General features: G+C 46.8%; 1 protein-coding gene across 1 annotated transcript; it reads right to left on the bottom strand.

Annotated features, from left to right (window-relative positions):
- Positions 1–664: 664 nt before the first annotated feature.
- LOC144947498 (E3 ubiquitin/ISG15 ligase TRIM25-like) lies at positions 665–19,282 on the bottom strand. The gene is made up of 6 exons (XM_078876722.1): positions 18,696–19,282; positions 18,076–18,166; positions 14,595–14,828; positions 5,864–5,886; positions 5,299–5,402; positions 665–1,251 (listed from the first exon to the last, which is right to left on the bottom strand). Exons 1-6 carry the CDS (start codon positions 19,280–19,282, stop codon positions 704–706), a joined length of 1,587 nt encoding a protein of 528 aa, XP_078732848.1. The 3' UTR covers positions 665–703.

Below are 19,282 nucleotides of genomic sequence, written 5' to 3'. Positions count from 1 at the left end.
AGTCTTAACAGACTGTTGGGAAAAGGGCTGTTAGTAGCAAGTAGCAGAGCCTGCAAAGGCTGTCACTCTCGCACACGAGGGGTGGGTGGCAAGCACCAAAAAAAATACACACAAAGACACACACACACAAGCACAAAGACACAGACACAATAACAAAGACACACACACACAGACAAAGGCATATACACCAACCTACTAACCCAAAGAAAATTATCACCCAAGTAGCCTTACAAAACTGTTGGGGCAAAAGCTGTTTGCTAGTAGCACCTATGAAGTCCGACACTGTGGCAAACGAGGGGGTCGGTGACCAGCACCACTCACGACCCGCTTTTGTCTCCCCAGTGGCAATGTTTGCACATCGCAGCAGGTACTCATTTGAGGCTGAGTCGACCTAGGGGAGAGCCTGGACCGATTCCGATAATCGTCTCTGGTGTTGGTGAACAGGTCATGGGCCTCCCCTTGGTCGACACAGCCTGAAAAATGAGTTCCTGGTACGGTGTGTAAACATCACCCCTGGGGAGACAAGGGCGGCCGGGCGTGGTGTTGGCCACCTACCCCCTCGAGTGTCGTGCCGGCCTTAATAGGTGCTCGCTGACAGCACTTGCCCCGACAGCCTGTTAAGGCTGCACGGGGGATCTGTGTCTTTGTGTGCGTGAGTCTGTGCGTTGTGCCCGTTTCTCTGCGCTGCTCACACTCCGTGCTCTCAGGACGCACGACTCAGATCCAGAATCCTCACCGAGTTACCAACATCACCCACCCACAGTGCGGGGTAGAGCGGTTTACTGAACGAGTGGTGGACGGAATGCAGCAGCTCCATTGAGTCGGCGCGGTAAAACGACAGCAGCCCCGCCTCCCAGTGCAGGTGACACCCGACTCTCCGGGGAGGATCCCTCACCGACACTGAGGTCCAGACACCACCATGAATCACTGAGCAGCTGTTGTTATGTATACGTAAAACCCAGGATGAGTCGTTCTCTCCCAGCTGGCACGCTTTACCACTCCCTTTCCGTGCGATGGTCCCGTACGCGACTCCAACCCGACAGCCCCCCGCCACACCCCCCACGTCCACCTCCCAGTAGTGCTGACCCGACGAGAAGCTCTCGGAGCACAGGGCTTGTGTACAGCCATTAAAGCGGTGTGGGTGATCGGGGCGACCCTGGGAGACAGCGGTGCACGTCACCGTCCTGAGGTCCAAGGAAATCTGGAGGTTGTTGTAGGCCGAGTTTGGGTCCACAGTCGGTGAGCGTCCGTCTGCAGTAACGATAATCACAGTAGCCGTGTAACAACAGAACAACAATAACAAGAGCACTCATGCACTAACACGCACGCACACTACAATAGAGCAATTCATAATACAACGTTGTAATGCGTAGCTATCGGTGTGATGACATGTCGCGGGCACTTTGTCAATCCACTGCTGGATGAGGGCCTCCCTACACCGTGCGGGTCGCGGGGGATATTTGATGTACACTCGTGTGTGTGTGTGTGATAGTGTAGTGATGTACACTCGTGTGTGTGTGTGATAGTGTAGTGATGTACACTCGTGTGTGTGTGTGATAGTGTAGTGATGTACACTCGTGTGTGTGATAGTGTAGTGATGTACACTGTGTGTGTGTGTGATAGTATAGTGATGTACACTGGTGTGTGTGTGATAATGTAGTGATGTACACTGGTGTGTGTGATAATGTAGTGATGTACACTCGTGTGTGTGATAGTGTAGCGATGTACACTCGTGTGTGTGTGTGATAGTGTAGTGATGTACACTCGTGTGTGTGATAGTGTAGTGATGTACACTGTGTGTGTGTGTGATAGTATAGTGATGTACACTGGTGTGTGTGTGATAATGTAGTGATGTACACTGGTGTGTGTGATAATGTAGTGATGTACACTCGTGTGTGTGATAGTGTAGCGATGTACACTCGTGTGTGTGTGATAGTGCAGTGATATACATTCGTGTGTGTGTGATAGTGTAGTGATGTACACTCGTATGTGTGTGTGTGATAGTGTAGTGATGTATACTTGTGTGTGTGTGTGATAGTGTAGTGATGTACAGTCGTGTGTGTGATAGTGTGGTGATGTACACTCGTGTGTGTGTGTGATAGTGTAATGATGTACACTCGTGTGTGTGTGTGATAGTGTAGTGATGAACACTCGTGTGTGTGATAGTGTAGTGATGAACACTCGTGTGTGTGTGTGATAGCGTAGTGATGTACACTCGTGTGTGTGTGTGTGTGATAGTGTAGTGTCGTCACTATTTAGTGATTTACACGGTCAACCAGGGTGAAAGCCCTTGGCTGGCTGGCTGTCTGATAAACCTCTGAATATTCACAAATAATTCTCAAGGTGCCTTTGATTCTAAGAGCTTTACACATTAACACTGAACCCTAAGAATCCTAACTGTGTCTGAATCTGTATCACGCTGCCTCAAGTACTAATAATGAATCCTCAGAATCTCAGCCATAGCGTCTCTGTGTAAAACACTCACAGAGTCAGCATAGCAACAGCATCCTAGGCAATAGTAATGCATCTTTCGATTTAAAGCTTTCGTGACTGCAGGGATTCATCTTCTTGGTTCTTTCGGTAAAGTCACGGAGAATGGAAATAATAAAATAATAAAAATAAAACATAATAAAATTAAATATTTATTTTATTATGTTTAATTTTTATTATTACGTGACTTTGTATCTGTATGAATGTACAGTGATACACATGGTCAGCCACAGTGATAGCCCAGTCTGGCTTTGTGAGCCTCGGGTATTAACCTTGACCCCAATAATTCTTAAGGTGCCTTAGTAGGGATATAGTAGCCTCAAGCATCATTAATGAATATTGAGACTCATTAGGCTGCCTTAGTCTGGATATGAGCCTACAGCATTAACAATGAACCCTATGCATGACAACGGTGATGTAGTCTGGCTCTAGTCTGATGATGACATCGATCACAGAGAAGACTTATAGTCATAGATTAATCTGCTACAATGTTTACTTTGTCCAACAGCATCCTCACTGGTTAATACAAACATGTAATATCAATGGAGCTCATGTAATAGTGAAATACACTCGTGGTTGTGCTATATAGTATTGTCCAATGAAAATGTAGTGACATAAGAAGGGAGGGGCTGCTGGGGGCTCTGGGACCCTGGGTGGGCCAGGCGCTTAAGCCTCTTGGCGTCAGGCGTTGGGTTCCCAGGCACTTTTAATCCCCTTGGCGCCGCCAAAGGGGGGGGCTGTGTGTGCTCTGTGGGATATCTGGGGGCGCACACGGCCCCACCCCTCGTTGGGGACTGGGCATAAAAGGGGAGCTCCCTGGACGATCAGGGTCAGTCGTAGCTCAAGACCCAAGACCCACGACCAGCCATCTGAAGACCCTGGGATGTTGTGAGAGCGAGTGGTGGGACTCTGGAACTCCCGACTCTACGACCTTGTGAGGGCGAGTTCCAGAGCGTAGCCAGAGTAGAGTATCTAGGCTGTGTACCTAGGCTGTGTACCTAGGCTGTAACAGAGTATCAGGACTGTTGGAGTGTTGTATTGTAATAAAAAAAGAAGTTACCTCTACAAGTGTCTCCGGAACCCGTTACAAATACATTACATTCGTAATGTTGATATTTGCACGTGCAGTGCGTTACAAGATTAACCAAGGTTATGCCTTAGTCTGGCTCTGTGATCCTCAGTCATTAACTGGGGAACCTAAGAATTCTTAAAGTGCCTTAGTTTGACTATCTGAGCATCAGTCTGTTAATATGAAGCCTAATAATCTCAAATGTGTCTTGGTCTAGATGTATAATCCTTGGGTATTAACAATCATCCATAAGATTCCTATAATTACCTTGATCTCGTTTTAAAGCCATAGCCTTCATCATTGAATCATACAATTCCCGCAGGCTGCCTTTGTGCCCACAGTGCTGATGTTTGCCAGATGTACTAGGTACTCATTCAGGCTGAGTCGATCTAGGAGAGGTCCAACATTGGTTCTGAATCCAGCCATGGCCGTGAATCACGTGTAGGTGACCATGTTTGTAGCTCAGTGCACAGACCACCCCATCTTCATTGAACATTCACTCTCGCTCATCCATACACCCATACACCTCCGATTAACATGGTTGGCTACGTACAGTGTGAAAGAAGTTAAAGATACATGCATACATATGTAGTGGTTTAACGCGCGCCAAGGGGGGTAATTGTAAACACGTGTGGGCTGGGAACAGTGGGGTCGTACCAGGACAGGCTGGTGTTGCTGGGGGACAACGGAGGAGACAGAGAAGACCCGTTAGGCAATTATGGATGCAGGGCAGTGATTGGCCGGTTTTTGTTGTCAGGGTCAGGGTGGCGCCACTAAGTCTGGGAATGGGGACAGGGGGCATTAGGGGGGACGCCAACTAATTAATTGGAAATTAATAGGGACGGTATAAATACGGGAGAGTGAGAGTGAGATGGGAAGTTGTGATGGGAGCTGGAGGGAGTTGGTCGGAGCAGAAGAAGAAGAAGCGTAGGGTAGCAGTGGAGTAGAAGAAGAAGTGTAGGGTAGCAGTGGAGTAGAAGAAGAAGCGTAGAGTAGCAGTGGAGTAGAAGAGGAAGCATAGAGTAGCAGTGGAGACGAAGAAGCCGAACGAGAGAGATAGTCAGAGTGAGACGAAGAAGCCGAGAGAGAGCGACAGTCGGAGTGAGACGGAAAAGCAGAGAGGGGAGTCGGGAGAGACGGAGAGAGAGGGAGGAACGGGGCGAGCGAGGCCGGCAGATCATGGCGAGTGGGCGGAGAACGCGCTGGAGAATGGTGGCGAAATGTGCTGTGTTGGATAAAATAAAGTGACGACAGAAAAGGAAGAAGTTGTCCGCGTAAAGTTCAGCACTACACATAGACCATTACAAAGGCAAAGATATCCCCGTATATATTTAACAGACTGTTGGGGCAAATGCTGTTAGCGAGCACCTATGAAGACCAGCATGGCACATGAGGGGTGGGTGGCCAGTACCACGCCCGACTGCTTTTGGATCTCTCGTGTCTATGTCTACACACTGCACCAGATACTAATTTGTTTGTATGTTTAACCTCTTTTGCACCGCACATAGCCGACCATGTATTTACGGCTGAGTCTACCTAGGTCCAGGACCTGTTCAGATAATTATCACTGGTGTTGGCCGTGAGCAGAATTCGAACTCCAGTGGCTGGATTTGTAGCACAGCATGCTAACTGCTAGACGACCCCTTTCCACACACTCCATTTCATCGCGACATACACACAGCCACCATTACATATGCAATAACATACATGCACACGTGGCAAGAGTCCGTGTTACTCACACATGAACGGCAGCAGTTTCATCCGAGCTCCCTGCTGTGCGCTTATCGTGGCAATGTCTTCTATGCTGGGAGATGAGTGTGGAGCTTCCTTCTGAGCGTCTCTCCTGACACCACAACCAGCAGTGACTCACACAGCCCTTGACTTACACAGCATAATGACGCACAGCAATCATCACACAGCATCATCACAGAGCATCATCGCACATATCATCATCACATGCAGCATCACCACACACAGTCAGTGTCCTACACAGCATAATCAAACGCAGCATCATCATCACACACAGCCAGTGTCCTACAAAGCATCATCACACAGCATCATCATCACACATAGCATCATCGCACACAGCATAATCAAAAAGAATAATCACACAGCATCATCACATACACTCCATACAGCATCATAACACAAAACATTATCACACGCAGCATCATCACTCACAGCATCATCACAGCATTATCTTCACAGACAGCATCATTACACACAGCATCATCACACACAGCATCATGTCCCACACACAAAGTCACCCAGTGTGTGAATCTGTGTGAGTTCATGAAACCATACCGGTTTGTCTCCTTCAGGTGAACCTGCAGGAGTCAGACACAGGGGGCGCGAGTCAGTTCAACTTGTTGTGTGTATGCCCCTTTTTCCAAAAATTAATATTAAGAATAATTCGGCCAATAATTTTTTTTTGGTTCACATAGTCACTCGGAAGCGCAAACACCCATTTCCCCACCTCCGCGAGCAGCTGCTCAGACACGCTATCAACAAAAGGCCAGAGGGCAGGAGATGAACCATAAATAGTCATAAACCCTCTCCGTATACACACAGAGAGAGGGGGGGGGGGAATCGCAAATGGGGTTAAAACAATACCCACACTTCAAAAGGCCCCCACACAACAGGCATTATTTTTGTTGTAACGGTTAAAAGTTCAAAAATTGGCAACAGGGAAAGCAAACAGATGGGTTTTGAGCCATATTAAGCAAACAAAGTTACCAACTTAGCCACGAAGATTAAGCAAACATTATCTATCCCCATCCTCACTCCAATTGAAAACCAGACTACAGTCTGCACCAGGGGGTCGTGAGACCTCATTTGTTAATTCAATACTGATATTATTTACCTTTAATAATTTTCTACGCGACCTGACCGAAGCATCAAATAAAAATTATGGCAGTCAGGGTCGCTCCTAAGCCAAAACAAATTCCCTAGCCCCGGGATATGAGATAAAAATAATAACTCAAGAACAAACAGCCAGAGAACCCACAATACCGGCAGTGGAACGAAGATTAGTGAAACCCTATGAAATACGTGGTAATAACAGGCTAAGTCACAAATCTTGAATAAACACAAACCAAATAATAAGTATGAAATTAGACCAAGGATCTCCTAGAAGAGTTAAAGGCGAAATCAGTATGCCATACCTAACCAATATGTAACATACTCCATAGGAAGGGGGCCTCACAACCGTCTTTGTCTTCCCCAAACATCGGGACGGCGCAGCGAGCACACCAAAGCAGGGAAATGGCCCTCATAAAAGGTTTTATTGCAAGTTGGGAATCTGTGTCCATCGACAAAGGAACAGGTTGAGAAAAGAAATTCAACAGATGTCTCAATAAGAATAAAGAACACACACACGCATACCCCCCTCCATCGGAAGAATCAGTCATAAAAGGAAACACACACGCATACCCCCCCCCCCCATAAAAGAGGACACAGGCCTCGCTTTGATTAACTTTTCATGTTCCCCCTAATAACGAAAATCCGAAACTTAGCGACAAAATGGGGGAACATTATTGATCCTCACTCTAATTAAAGACACACGCACAAGCCGGGGTGCAGGATTACAGTGTGCTCTGTGGAGAGGGAGCCCCGACCGCCTTTGTCTTCCCGCAGCACGGATAGCAAGATTTGCACACACAAGCAGATAACATCTCCCCATAAAGAAATCAAACCACGATGGAAATACCGTGAACACGGCTACAACATACCTTGAATCACTTAAAATCAAATTACAATAATACTATAAGCAGTAAAGTGAGTCTCATTTTAACTTCCAAACCGAAAACGAACAACTTAAAGCTGTGTGAGACAAAGGATAACGCCCAGAGCGAGGGAAGGGATTATATAACTCGTTTAACGCGTAGGCTTTCGCGACCAATATTATTCATAATCTAAACCCAAAAACGTTGATTATGATTATGTAATTCTCGGTGCGAACGCGAATCGTCAGCCTGGTTTTAGTCTGATGACTCATCTGTGACGCCGTTTCGCGAGGAAGATCCCCCCCTCTTTCCAGGTTAATTATTACGGACAGCTGCTTCGCTTGAAGAACTTTATTCCTCCAATAAATCGCACACACACGGACACACACGGATGCAGCTGTGTCCACACACACAAACGAAAAAAATTATATGGTTCCGGCCCTTTGAAACAACTCGAAAAACAGAGTGAATTTTCCCGATAAATACCGAGACACGATCATCTCAAATCACACCATCGAAGACCATCGAAGATCGTCGGAGCTCATTGGAGCTCAGCTCATCACCGGGGCTCAGCTCATCACCTCGAATGGAGGAGCTCTCTCATCACCTCGAATGGCGATGCTCGCTGAGTAGCGATGTCCAATGACAAGCCGAGGTCTGCACCACCTGAGAAGAATCGCTACACCGAGCCGCCGAGGTGCGAGTGAAACTGACGGAGATTCCAGTTATCATTCTCGAGCCAACGAGGACACCCAACGTAAACCCAGCAACGATCGAGAGCATAGTTCATCGCCAGAGCGACAACAAGCAATCAACCTGTAGAAAAGGGCAGAAATCGCCAAGCATCGACCAAGCGAGCAAAGCAGAGAGAACGGAGCAGTGGAAAGAGCCTGATCGGCCGCCCGTGAGGAAGAGGAGAGCGCCATCGAATGCGCCGTGTGTTTAATACACACACACATCGACCAGCACCGCTGAGAACCGACTCGTCATCCAGCAGTGGAGAGAGGGAGTGCCCGAGCACAGGTGCCAGCCTGCCAGCGCACAAGTGAACGAGCCGCCGCGCCGTCAGAGCTACAGAGTACGAGTGCCAGCGCCGAAGCGCCGCCAAGCCCAACCGGGCACCACCCAGCGAGCAAGCCTCTCCACGAACAGAAGCGGGCCAACGCCGCTCATCTCCCAGCGGAGAAAGTAGCGGCTGCAACCCCGCACGTGCGAGAGGAAAACTCCGAGCCGTTCGTATCACCTCCCCCACTCACAAACCCAAGGAAGCACATACACGCACACATCTACATCCCCAGGGCTCATGCAAGAATTTATCTAAGAGACAATCCACCTCTCCCACACAATAGGACCGACCCTAGATAATCATCAGAAGACTAATTATAAAGTTTGAACACCAGCTGGCCGTGAGGAATCGTGGCCATCGAGTGATTAAGAATCCGTCGGTTATAGGAGTATTAGGCGTTTTATTTTTTCGTCGTCTCTTATCGCATAAACGACCAATAGATTCGTCGATGCAAACTGAAACTCTTGAAATCCTCATTACGAATCTACACGTTTACAGAGAGAGAATATCGTGTCAAACCTGTTCCTTTGTCATAGAGTTTTGCTTAAGAATTAATTAAAGCAGAGCCAGAATACGCTCTCCCACAAACACGCGCACTCACCCACCATTGTCTCAAACATTTCGTTAACAAATCTAATCTTGCCGACGAATCCATTGACGTATGCTTCGCCTTTGGGGTATAATAAGTGCTTTAATTGCCCTTGATATGAATATCGTTGCATGCCTGTTTTAAAACTCTGCCTGTCGCCGGATGTGCTCGGTACGCGGTGGAATTAATGAGATGTGCGGTTGCAAAAGTTAAACAACGCACACCTTGATGGTTAAGAGTGTTACTCACTGAGAGAAATCTCCCCGATGGTACCGTGGATAACTCCGAACATGAGAGTCGCATTTTAGAGTGTCATATTTTGTTTAGAATTAAAATTGCTTAACACAAGTGGTTGAGTGTTTTTTTCCAAGTCCATGCAAAACTCTTATTTATAAGAACTGTATCCTGCGTTGAGATATGAATTTGGAGACCTAACATAACATCAACAAACTAAGATAATCAATAAATGTTTAATCAAAGATAATCGTTTTATCCTGATTGATACAACTCTGGATAACGAAGCTAGGCCTAATTATCATAACTGCACACATTAACATAATCGCAAGCATTCGCATAAATTAATACGATTATCTCCGTGATTATCATAATTTATGCTTACAATTACACACATTAGCATAATTTCCGCGATTTACGCATTTTTCCAATTTTTATTAATTTATATTATTTTCCTTTTCTTGGTTCTTTCGGTAAAGTCACGTAGAAGGGAAGTAATAAAATAATAAAAATAAAACATAATAAAACAATTCTCACGACGTTTCGGCCACAACGCAAGCAGCCATCTTCAGGCGAAGAATGAAACACCCCAAGCTTGGAGCGTACATTTAAGCTGGGTTAGAGGGGGGGGAGGTGGGAAGAAGAGCGCCTAAACAAAATAATTTGCATATCAAGAGGAATTCAGCATATGGAAAATGCGTAGGAGGTGGGCGGGGGGGGTTCCAAATCAATACTATGCCCGTGCATTATGCAGGATTAGCAGCATCAAAGGGGGGGGGGGGGGAGGGGGGGAGCATTAACAAAGGAAAGGAATGTTAATAGTATGTAGCTGTAGTTACTAAACAACCACGTAAAAAACGACAGTGTAAACTGCATGACAAACTAAAGTATAAACTACATAGCATCATCAGTAAACTTACTATACTCTACAATAAGCTGAGTTACTAACAGTAAGTAATACATGAAAAATTCTACGTTGTAAAAAAATTATATAATATGCTTCCATCTAAACTTTATTCTCTTACATCACACGGGTCTATACCGTACTATATACTTCCATAGGCAAAACCAACATTAAATTACATACTGTATTGCTATAAACCACCCTATACCTTATACATTTTTAATATAACACTATGTATTATTCTACCCACCCTAATGTGTATCAAAATGGTTTATTACGTCCTTCCAGTGATTGCTAAGCCAGAATCCATCTTCTCGGTTAAAATTGTCTCTGTGTTTGTAAATGTGGATCGCCTCATGTACGAATCTCTCATGATAGCCAGATGGCTTGCAGAGAACCTCTGTCTTGGAGAAGTCAATGTCATGTGAGCCCACTGAGTTGTAACAGTGATCTGCCACGGCTGAGGTGTTTGTCCTACCGTGTTTCAGGTCAGCTTTATGTTCACGGATGCGGTCCGAGACATGTCGTTTGGTTTCCCCAATGTAACTGCTACCACAGAGGCAACTTAGTTTGTAGACACCAGGGTACTGTATGTCTGGAACCACATCTTTTACAGACGGTACCAGATCACGGATTTTATGTACTGTGTTGAATCGGACCTGGATCTTGTGTTTAATCAGGATTTTGGAGATCTTTTTTGTGACCCCAGCAATGTAGGGTAAGGTGATGGTCTTGAAAGGCTCCTCAACAGGATCCTTCTTGGTGGTTGGAGTGATGGCTTTGCGGATTGTGTAGTCGGAGTAACCATTAGCCTTAAGAGCTTGGCGTACGTGTTTGAGTTCACTGGAAATGTGTTCATGGTCGGAGATGCATTGGGCTCTATGATATAGAGTCTTGATGAGGGAATTCTTCTGGGATGGATGGTGGTAGGAATCCGGTTTTAGATAAGCATCCGTGTGGGTGGCTTTCCTGTAGACAGAGTGGCTCATTGAACCACATGGCCGGCCTGCTCTAGACCAATTTCTCGACCATATCAATTCCATACACCCAGCCATCAGATTCACCATGGAAGTCGAAAATGATGGCAAGCTACCCTTTTTGGATGTCCTAATCAAAAGGAGACCTGATGGTTCAATGAGCCACTCTGTCTACAGGAAAGCCACCCACACGGATGCTTATCTAAAACCGGATTCCCACCACCATCCATCCCAGAAGAATTCCCTCATCAAGACTCTATATCATAGAGCCCAATGCATCTCCGACCATGAACACATTTCCAGTGAACTCAAACACGTACGCCAAGCTCTTAAGGCTAATGGTTACTCCGACTACACAATCCGCAAAGCCATCACTCCAACCACCAAGAAGGATCCTGTTGAGGAGCCTTTCAAGACCATCACCTTACCCTACATTGCTGGGGTCACAAAAAAGATCTCCAAAATCCTGATTAAACACAAGATCCAGGTCCGATTCAACACAGTACATAAAATCCGTGATCTGGTACCGTCTGTAAAAGATGTGGTTCCAGACATACAGTACCCTGGTGTCTACAAACTAAGTTGCCTCTGTGGTAGCAGTTACATTGGGGAAACCAAACGACATGTCTCGGACCGCATCCGTGAACATAAAGCTGACCTGAAACACGGTAGGACAAACACCTCAGCCGTGGCAGATCACTGTTACAACTCAGTGGGCTCACATGACATTGACTTCTCCAAGACAGAGGTTCTCTGCAAGCCATCTGGCTATCATGAGAGATTCGTACATGAGGCGATCCACATTTACAAACACAGAGACAATTTTAACCGAGAAGATGGATTCTGGCTTAGCAATCACTGGAAGGACGTAATAAACCATTTTGATACACATTAGGGTGGGTAGAATAATACATAGTGTTATATTAAAAATGTATAAGGTATAGGGTGGTTTATAGCAATACAGTATGTAATTTAATGTTGGTTTTGCCTATGGAAGTATATAGTACGGTATAGACCCGTGTGATGTAAGAGAATAAAGTTTAGATGGAAGCATATTATATAATTTTTTTACAACGTAGAATTTTTCATGTATTACTTACTGTTAGTAACTCAGCTTATTGTAGAGTATAGTAAGTTTACTGATGATGCTATGTAGTTTATACTTTAGTTTGTCATGCAGTTTACACTGTCGTTTTTTACGTGGTTGTTTAGTAACTACAGCTACATACTATTAACATTCCTTTCCTTTGTTAATGCTCTCCCCCCCCCCCCCCCCCCCCTTTGATGCTGCTAATCCTGCATAATGCACGGGCATAGTATTGATTTGGAACCCCCCCCGCCCACCTCCTACGCATTTTCCATATGCTGAATTCCTCTTGATATGCAAATTATTTTGTTTAGGCGCTCTTCTTCCCACCTCCCCCCCCTCTAACCCAGCTTAAATGTACGCTCCAAGCTTGGGGTGTTTCATTCTTCGCCTGAAGATGGCTGCTTGCGTTGTGGCCGAAACGTCGTGAGAATTGTTTTATTATGTTTTATTTTTATTATTTTATTACTTCCCTTCTACGTGACTTTACCGAAAGAACCAAGAAGATGAATCCCTGCAGTCACGAAAGCTTTAAATCGAAATTTATATTATTTTCATCAAAATTTCTTAATCCGACATATACAACAAACTCCAGCCACATTAACCACACGGTGATTGATAGAGACAATGAGCTGGGCTGCACTCAGCCATTAGCGTATCCCAGTGTTGTTGGTAGTAATCAAGACAAAGATGTGGACTCGTTTGGACTCGATGGTTCTCATCAGCAAGGTGTGGCCTCTCAAACCGTTGCCACGGGCAATAGGCGTACGTGGCACTCGACATCGAGTGGCAGTGGTTGCAAACCAACATTAGAAATAATTATCCACCCAGAGCATTGCGTTACCTTTGTCAATAGTTTATCAATTTTGGGACAATTTTGGGCCCAAAAACGGCAGAGAGGCCCATCTTTAATACGATTTTTGGGCCAAAAAGTCGGTAATGGACATGAAACACATTCCTGCGGAGGGAGCTGGTAGGAACGTTGGCTTGCTCGGTCAATGGCCAGGGTAAAAGGCGGCGTGGTGTATTCAGCAAATATGCCCGACTGTGAGGGCGGGCACAAGCCGGCGTGAGTAGGTTAAACGTTGAGTTTTATAAGGGCACCACGGGGTGACCAGCCCCTCCCCACCCTCCCCACCCTCCCCTCCCCACCCATTTCTGCACAGGGCACTGTACACACGTGTGCTGTAAGGCTTGTGCCCGCCCTCACAGTCGGGCATATTTGCGGAATACACCACGCCGCCTTTTACCCTGGCCATTGACCGAGCAAGCCAACGTTCCTACCAGCTCCCTCAGCAGGAATGTGTTATTGACAATGCAAGTTGCGTTATCGTGTTCTTTGTGATACCTTGTATGTGCCGCCTTTCTAAATGTACAGGCAGTTTTCGACGTAAAACGCGAACTTAATCACGGAACAATGTTTTCTCGGTAGAGTGATCCTTGGCGAGATGTAATGAGTCAGCCTCGTGCTGGCAGTGAGTGTTTGTGCATGTGTAGTGGTGGTGTTGACGTGCGCCGACAGTGATGGATCACGGGGCGGCACGGGGTGCGGGGTTGGGCACGTGATGTGGGCGTGGTGTGGACGCGCGCGCCGGGAGTGAGGGATTACGGGCGGCGCGGCGTGGGTGGTGAGGCGCGCTGACACGAGGTGGGAAAAGAGGATCGTAGCCAGCGCCCGGTGATTGGTCAAATGGGATAGGTGCTCTCAGCGACGTCCGCAGGAGGGGTATAAAGGGTGATGCGCGAGAGCACTCGGGGTCGTTAACCAGTTGAAGATCGAAGACGGAGTTGAAGGAGTAGAGCCCGAGACCCCTAGTCCCGCCGTCCTTATCGGGACCGGGGCCCTGTGTGGCTCGAAGGCGAGACTGTGGGACCCGTGGTCCGACGCCCATGTGGGTCGGGACTGTGGGACCCAGAGTCGAGACGGACACCCCGGCTGGGTGTGTTCCGAGAGGCTACGGGGCGTAAGAGCCCGTGTTGGTGTAGCCAGGAGAACTGTGTAGGGTTAGGCTGGTGTTAGCCACCCGAGTAACTGAGTGGGTGTTGGTCACCCGAGTAACTAAGTGGGTGTTGGTCACCCGTGTAGCTAAGTGGGTGTTGGTCACCCGTGTAAATATAGTTGGTTCAAATAAAAGAGTGTGCTACCCGTGAAGTCGTCTCCCGCCGAGTTACTACATTACACATGCATGCGCCCGTGATCGTATGTGCGTGCATGTAGAAGTTAGTGTGGGGGGAGTGGTAGTGCAATGGTAAGCGCACTGCGTTACCAACCCGGCGACACGAGTTCGATTCCTGCTCACGACCAACACCAATGACGATTATCTAAATGGGTCCTGGACCTCCCCAACGTCGACTCAGCCTTAAAGAGTACCTGGTTTTGTGCGTAAACATCGCCACTGCGGAGGCAGCAGTGGTCAATGGTGGCCAGGTGGGGTGATGCCTACTCACTTTACCTGCAGGAACGTGAGCAAGTCTCTCTCTTCCTGCAGAGTTCGTAGGCACGTGGCTGCTGCCTGCAGCTCGCTGATTTCGTGCTCGTAATGAGCGATGTTCTCCTCGATCTGGGACAGCAGCTCGCGCCCTTTCACATCCACGCGATCCAGAGCCGCCCTCTCGTCCTCATTCAGCATCGCCCTCATGTGGTTGAACTCGCCTGAGATGCTAGCCTTGGTCTGGACCATGCAATCCTGCAAGGGTGTACGATGGATACTATCATTTCATATTCAATGCTATAAATACCAAAGTAACATTGTTTTCTGGCTACTCCAAACCTAGTTTGCCTTGCCTCCACATTATGTCTCTGCACTCACATATCAGTGAACAGGTCGATAACTCCTCTTCTTGGTTCTTTCGGTAAAGTCACGTAGAAGCGAAATAATAAAATAATAAAAATAAAACATAATAAAATAATTCTCACAACGTTTCGGCTACAACGCAAGCAGCCGTCCTCAGGTGAAGAATGAAACACCACCAAGCTTGGAGCGTATATTTAAGCTGGGTTGGAGGGGGAAGAAGAGCGCCTTGAAAGAACCAAGAAGATGAATCCCTGCAGTCACGAAAACTTTAAATCGAAATTTTGGTCGATAACTGTTTAAGAATCTAGGACGTTCACATTTATAATATGGTTTGTAAGATAAAAAGCAAAATTGTATTCCTCTGCGGAAATAAACACATCATAAAGTGAAACATGAAATTGTAAATCGAAACAATTTTCCATACGGTCCCATTATATTACCTAAGATGCATTCCTAAAACAAATGTACCCACCCAAAACATACTAAAAAATATCTTTCAATACAACTGAGATAGTTTATGCACAAATATGGAGAAAATTAATGACTAATAACTTACTAAAATGATCTGTAATTAAACTACCTCACGTTATTGGAATGTCCATTCCTCTAAACATATGCTGGGTTCTCTCCCCTCCCTCCATCGTTTCAAATCACTCCTAGCTCTGATATTTGATGGAGACCTGCTTTTTTGGTTGGATTACTAATATTCTCCACAACATGGAGATGTTGTGTGAATTATTATCACCAGCTGACTTGATGCCCTCTTTTACAGCAGCATTTGCATGACATTGGATACTTTGGATACTCGTAACAAATTGGTGGTGGTGGGGTTTGTGTGTTCCAATGACCCTCAGTGCTATGTCGCCTGGAGTCTTGTACTCCTGGTAGGATCTTCCTTGGTTAACAGGTTTGGGCAGAAGTTCCAGACAAATAATGGTCCAAAAAAAATCCCTTTATGAATGGTTAAAAAATACTAAAATCAGACAACCTCACTCAGACAAGATATACCAGGACACTCCCATGGAGCCAGGCCTGGGGGTGGTGATCGCCGAGAAGCTCCTGGTGGCCAGGTGACCACATAACCCGGTTGAGCCCTGCCCAAAATGGCTACATGGTGCCGTCCTCTGGGCCCACCATCTGCAGGATGAAAAGTGAGGGGCGGGTGCGATGCCAGTATTGCAGGTAGTGGGATGGCCTCAGACGGACTGAACCTTAGAAATGGATACTAGCTATTAGGACGTGGAATGTCACTTCACTGGGGGGGGGGGGGGGGGGGTGAAGGAGTCGGCACTGGTGGAGGAGGTGGAAAGGTACCGACTAAATATAGTCGGTCTCATCTCCACACACAGCATTGGCAATGGACGCTAACTTCTCGATCGGGGGTGGTCTCTCCTATTCTGGAGAAACTCCTGGTGAGTGGCCCCGGGTGAGTGTGGGGATATTCGAAATCCCAGCTGGGTGCTGTTCAGTTGGAGTTTGTCCTGTGGATGAGAGGGTCACCTCAATGAGACATCAGCTCTCAGAAAGGACAACTCTGACTGTTGTCTGTGCATATGTACCAACAGCAGTTCAGAGTTTTCGGCCCTCTTGTAGATGGTGGGAGCAGTGCTCGATCGTGCCGCCTACCGACTCCATTGTCTTACTGGGCGATGTCAATGCTCACGTGGGAAAATATGGAGATACCTGGAGAGGCATGATTAGGGGGAATGTCCTCCCTGATCTGAGCCCAAACTGTGAGATTTAACTGGATTTAACTGGAATTCTGCGATAGTAACGAAATGTCAATAACAAACACCATTTTTGAACACGAGGATGCTAATATGTGTACTTGGTACCAGCGCACCATAGGCCGAAAGACAATGATTGACTTTATAGTTGCCCTTTGTGAAGAAGTTAAAGTAACTCGGGGTTTATATCCCAAGTGATGGTAAGTGGGAGCAGGAGATTGTATGGTGGATCGGTGCGGCATCCGCAGTGTTGCGGGCACTGTACCGTTCCATGGTAGTGAAATGGAAGATGAGTTCTCGAACAAAGCTCTTGCTTTACAGGTCAATCTACGTTCCCACCTTCACCTATTCTCATGAGCTTTGGGTGATGACCGAAAGGATGAGATCGCGGGTACAAGGAACCAAAATGAGGTTTCTCCGCAGGGTTGCCGGGCTCACTCTCCTTGATCGGGTGAGGAGCTTGGTAATCTGGGAAAGCCTCCAGATCGAGAGGAGCCAATTGAGGTGGTTTGGGCACCTGGTAAGGATGCCCCTCGGTAGACTCCTCCTGGAACTCTCCTGGGAACGTTCCACTGGGCGATGACCCCGGGGCCCACCCAGGACACGCTGGCGGGACTATGTCACTCGGCTGGCCTGGGAACACCTGGGAATTCCCCAGAAAGTGCTAGAGTCTGTCACTAGGGAAAGGGATGTCTGTACCGCCCTACTCAACATTCTGCCACCGCGACCCTCACCAGGACAAGTGGATTGAGAAACGAATGAATTAACAAACTCATGCATGCGACAACGCAAACAGGCTCATATCAATATATTGGAAGACATATCAAAAGTAGATTCAATTACATAATTATCTGAATCATTAAAATGTATTACATCATAAGAGCTAATTACTAATACATCTTGATTCGTGCATATTCAATTTAAAACGTTTAAAATAATAATTGGCTCTACGTTGTGCTGCTTTAGAGGTAGCTGCGTGTCATGAGAGCAAAAGTGTTTTCTGGCATTCCATTGCACTCTCTTTACAGCCGCATCTCTTTTGTTTAATCTAGCATTCAACAGCCAATTTACGTCGGATTTTATCGTCATCTTCACTCGCGTAATATCTGGTTTATAATTCAATACAATCGTTGCTCCATACTGCTTTATATTATCTGATCCATTGCAAAACATTCGAGTTATCTTGCGACGTGCTTTGAAGTCTCACGAGAGATACACTTGTTTTGTGTAAAACGTTGCATTAAAAAAAATCAATCACCCATAACTATAATAATGCAATGTCCTGCACAGTTATTACGCACTGACTCAAGCCTACCAGAGTTCACTTGAATCTACGGAGTTATCTTCAAGGGGAGAGTCACAGACTCCACTCAGGGTGGAGGTCACAGGGCCACAGAGGCCACGCGTGGTACCTGCACGTCCTTGTGAGTGGCCTTCATCTGTCCCACAGACGCCTCCGCCTTTTTCCTGTCCTCCTCCACTGCCCGCATCTCCTCAGCGACTCTACCCTGCAAGAGACGAAGTCATCAGAGGAGATAGTTCTGAATTGCCCACCAGAAGCGTGGTGAGGAAGTCAGCCTGGACTGACTGAAAAAGTCTAATAGGCAAGGGACCTGTGGACAGAGAATCAACCCACGGTGATGTTTGTTGTATGATATGTTTCTATTATACACAGGTGACATTTTTTTATCAGCTCATGTAGAGGTATCAGAATCAGTATATGTATTCATACTGGAGGAATCCGATGTGCTATAAAGCTCTTTTCACAAATGTCCAGTAGGGGTGGGTAAGAACGTTACAACAACAAACTATACAAAAACCAGAGTGTAGTGCAAAGTACAAGAAAGGTAAACAAATCACCCAATAACATACATATACAACTAAACCATCCCCATCATACCAGGCAAAGCCCACCGAGGTATCAATTCATTTTTGAGAAGCGACCTGGCCACAAATGATAACTCATCAAAGTGGTTTATCATGTGGAAATGTATAGCTGCCAAATAATCTCAATGTATATTTTTTTCTGCACCTCAGTGGTTCTCTTTGTTGGCATGCGGGCCTCACCTCCAGCGTGTCGACATCATGCCCTCTATGTTCTCCAGTGAAAGCGCAGACTGTGCACACGAGGCTCATGTCTTGCTTGCAATAGAACATGAGCTCCTGTTTGTGCCTCTTGCACTTGCGTTCTTCAGGGTTCACATCTGGTGAAACCAGGACGTGATCCTTCAACTTCGCTCTCTCCAGGTGAGGCGCGAGATGCTCCATGCAGAAGGACATCTCACACTTGAGGCAGGTCTTCACTGCAAGCGTCTTGCCTTCTGGGCAGTGGTCACAGAAAACAACAACACCACCAGCAGCAGCAGCCATGGTATCAGTCACTCGCAGCTGCTCTATGAGGTTGGCGATCGTCATGTTCCTGGTCAGCTGGGGTCGTCGAGGGAAGGTCTTGAGGCACTGCGGGCAGCAGTAGGAGTCTGCCTTCTTCCAGGCGTCATCCAGGCACTGGAGGCAGAATGAGTGGCCGCAGCTCAGCGTCGAGGGGCAGTCAAACGTGTCCAGGCAGATGGAGCAGGTCAACTCACGGTCCACGTTCTCAGCGGGAGCTGCGCTCGCCAT

Source organism: Lampetra fluviatilis, chromosome 45 (assembly GCF_964198595.1).
Source record: "Lampetra fluviatilis chromosome 45, kcLamFluv1.1, whole genome shotgun sequence".
NCBI lineage: Eukaryota > Metazoa > Chordata > Hyperoartia > Petromyzontiformes > Petromyzontidae > Lampetra > Lampetra fluviatilis.
Note: the sequence above shows the minus strand (reverse complement) of the source record. Positions and strands in the feature narration are given on the sequence as shown.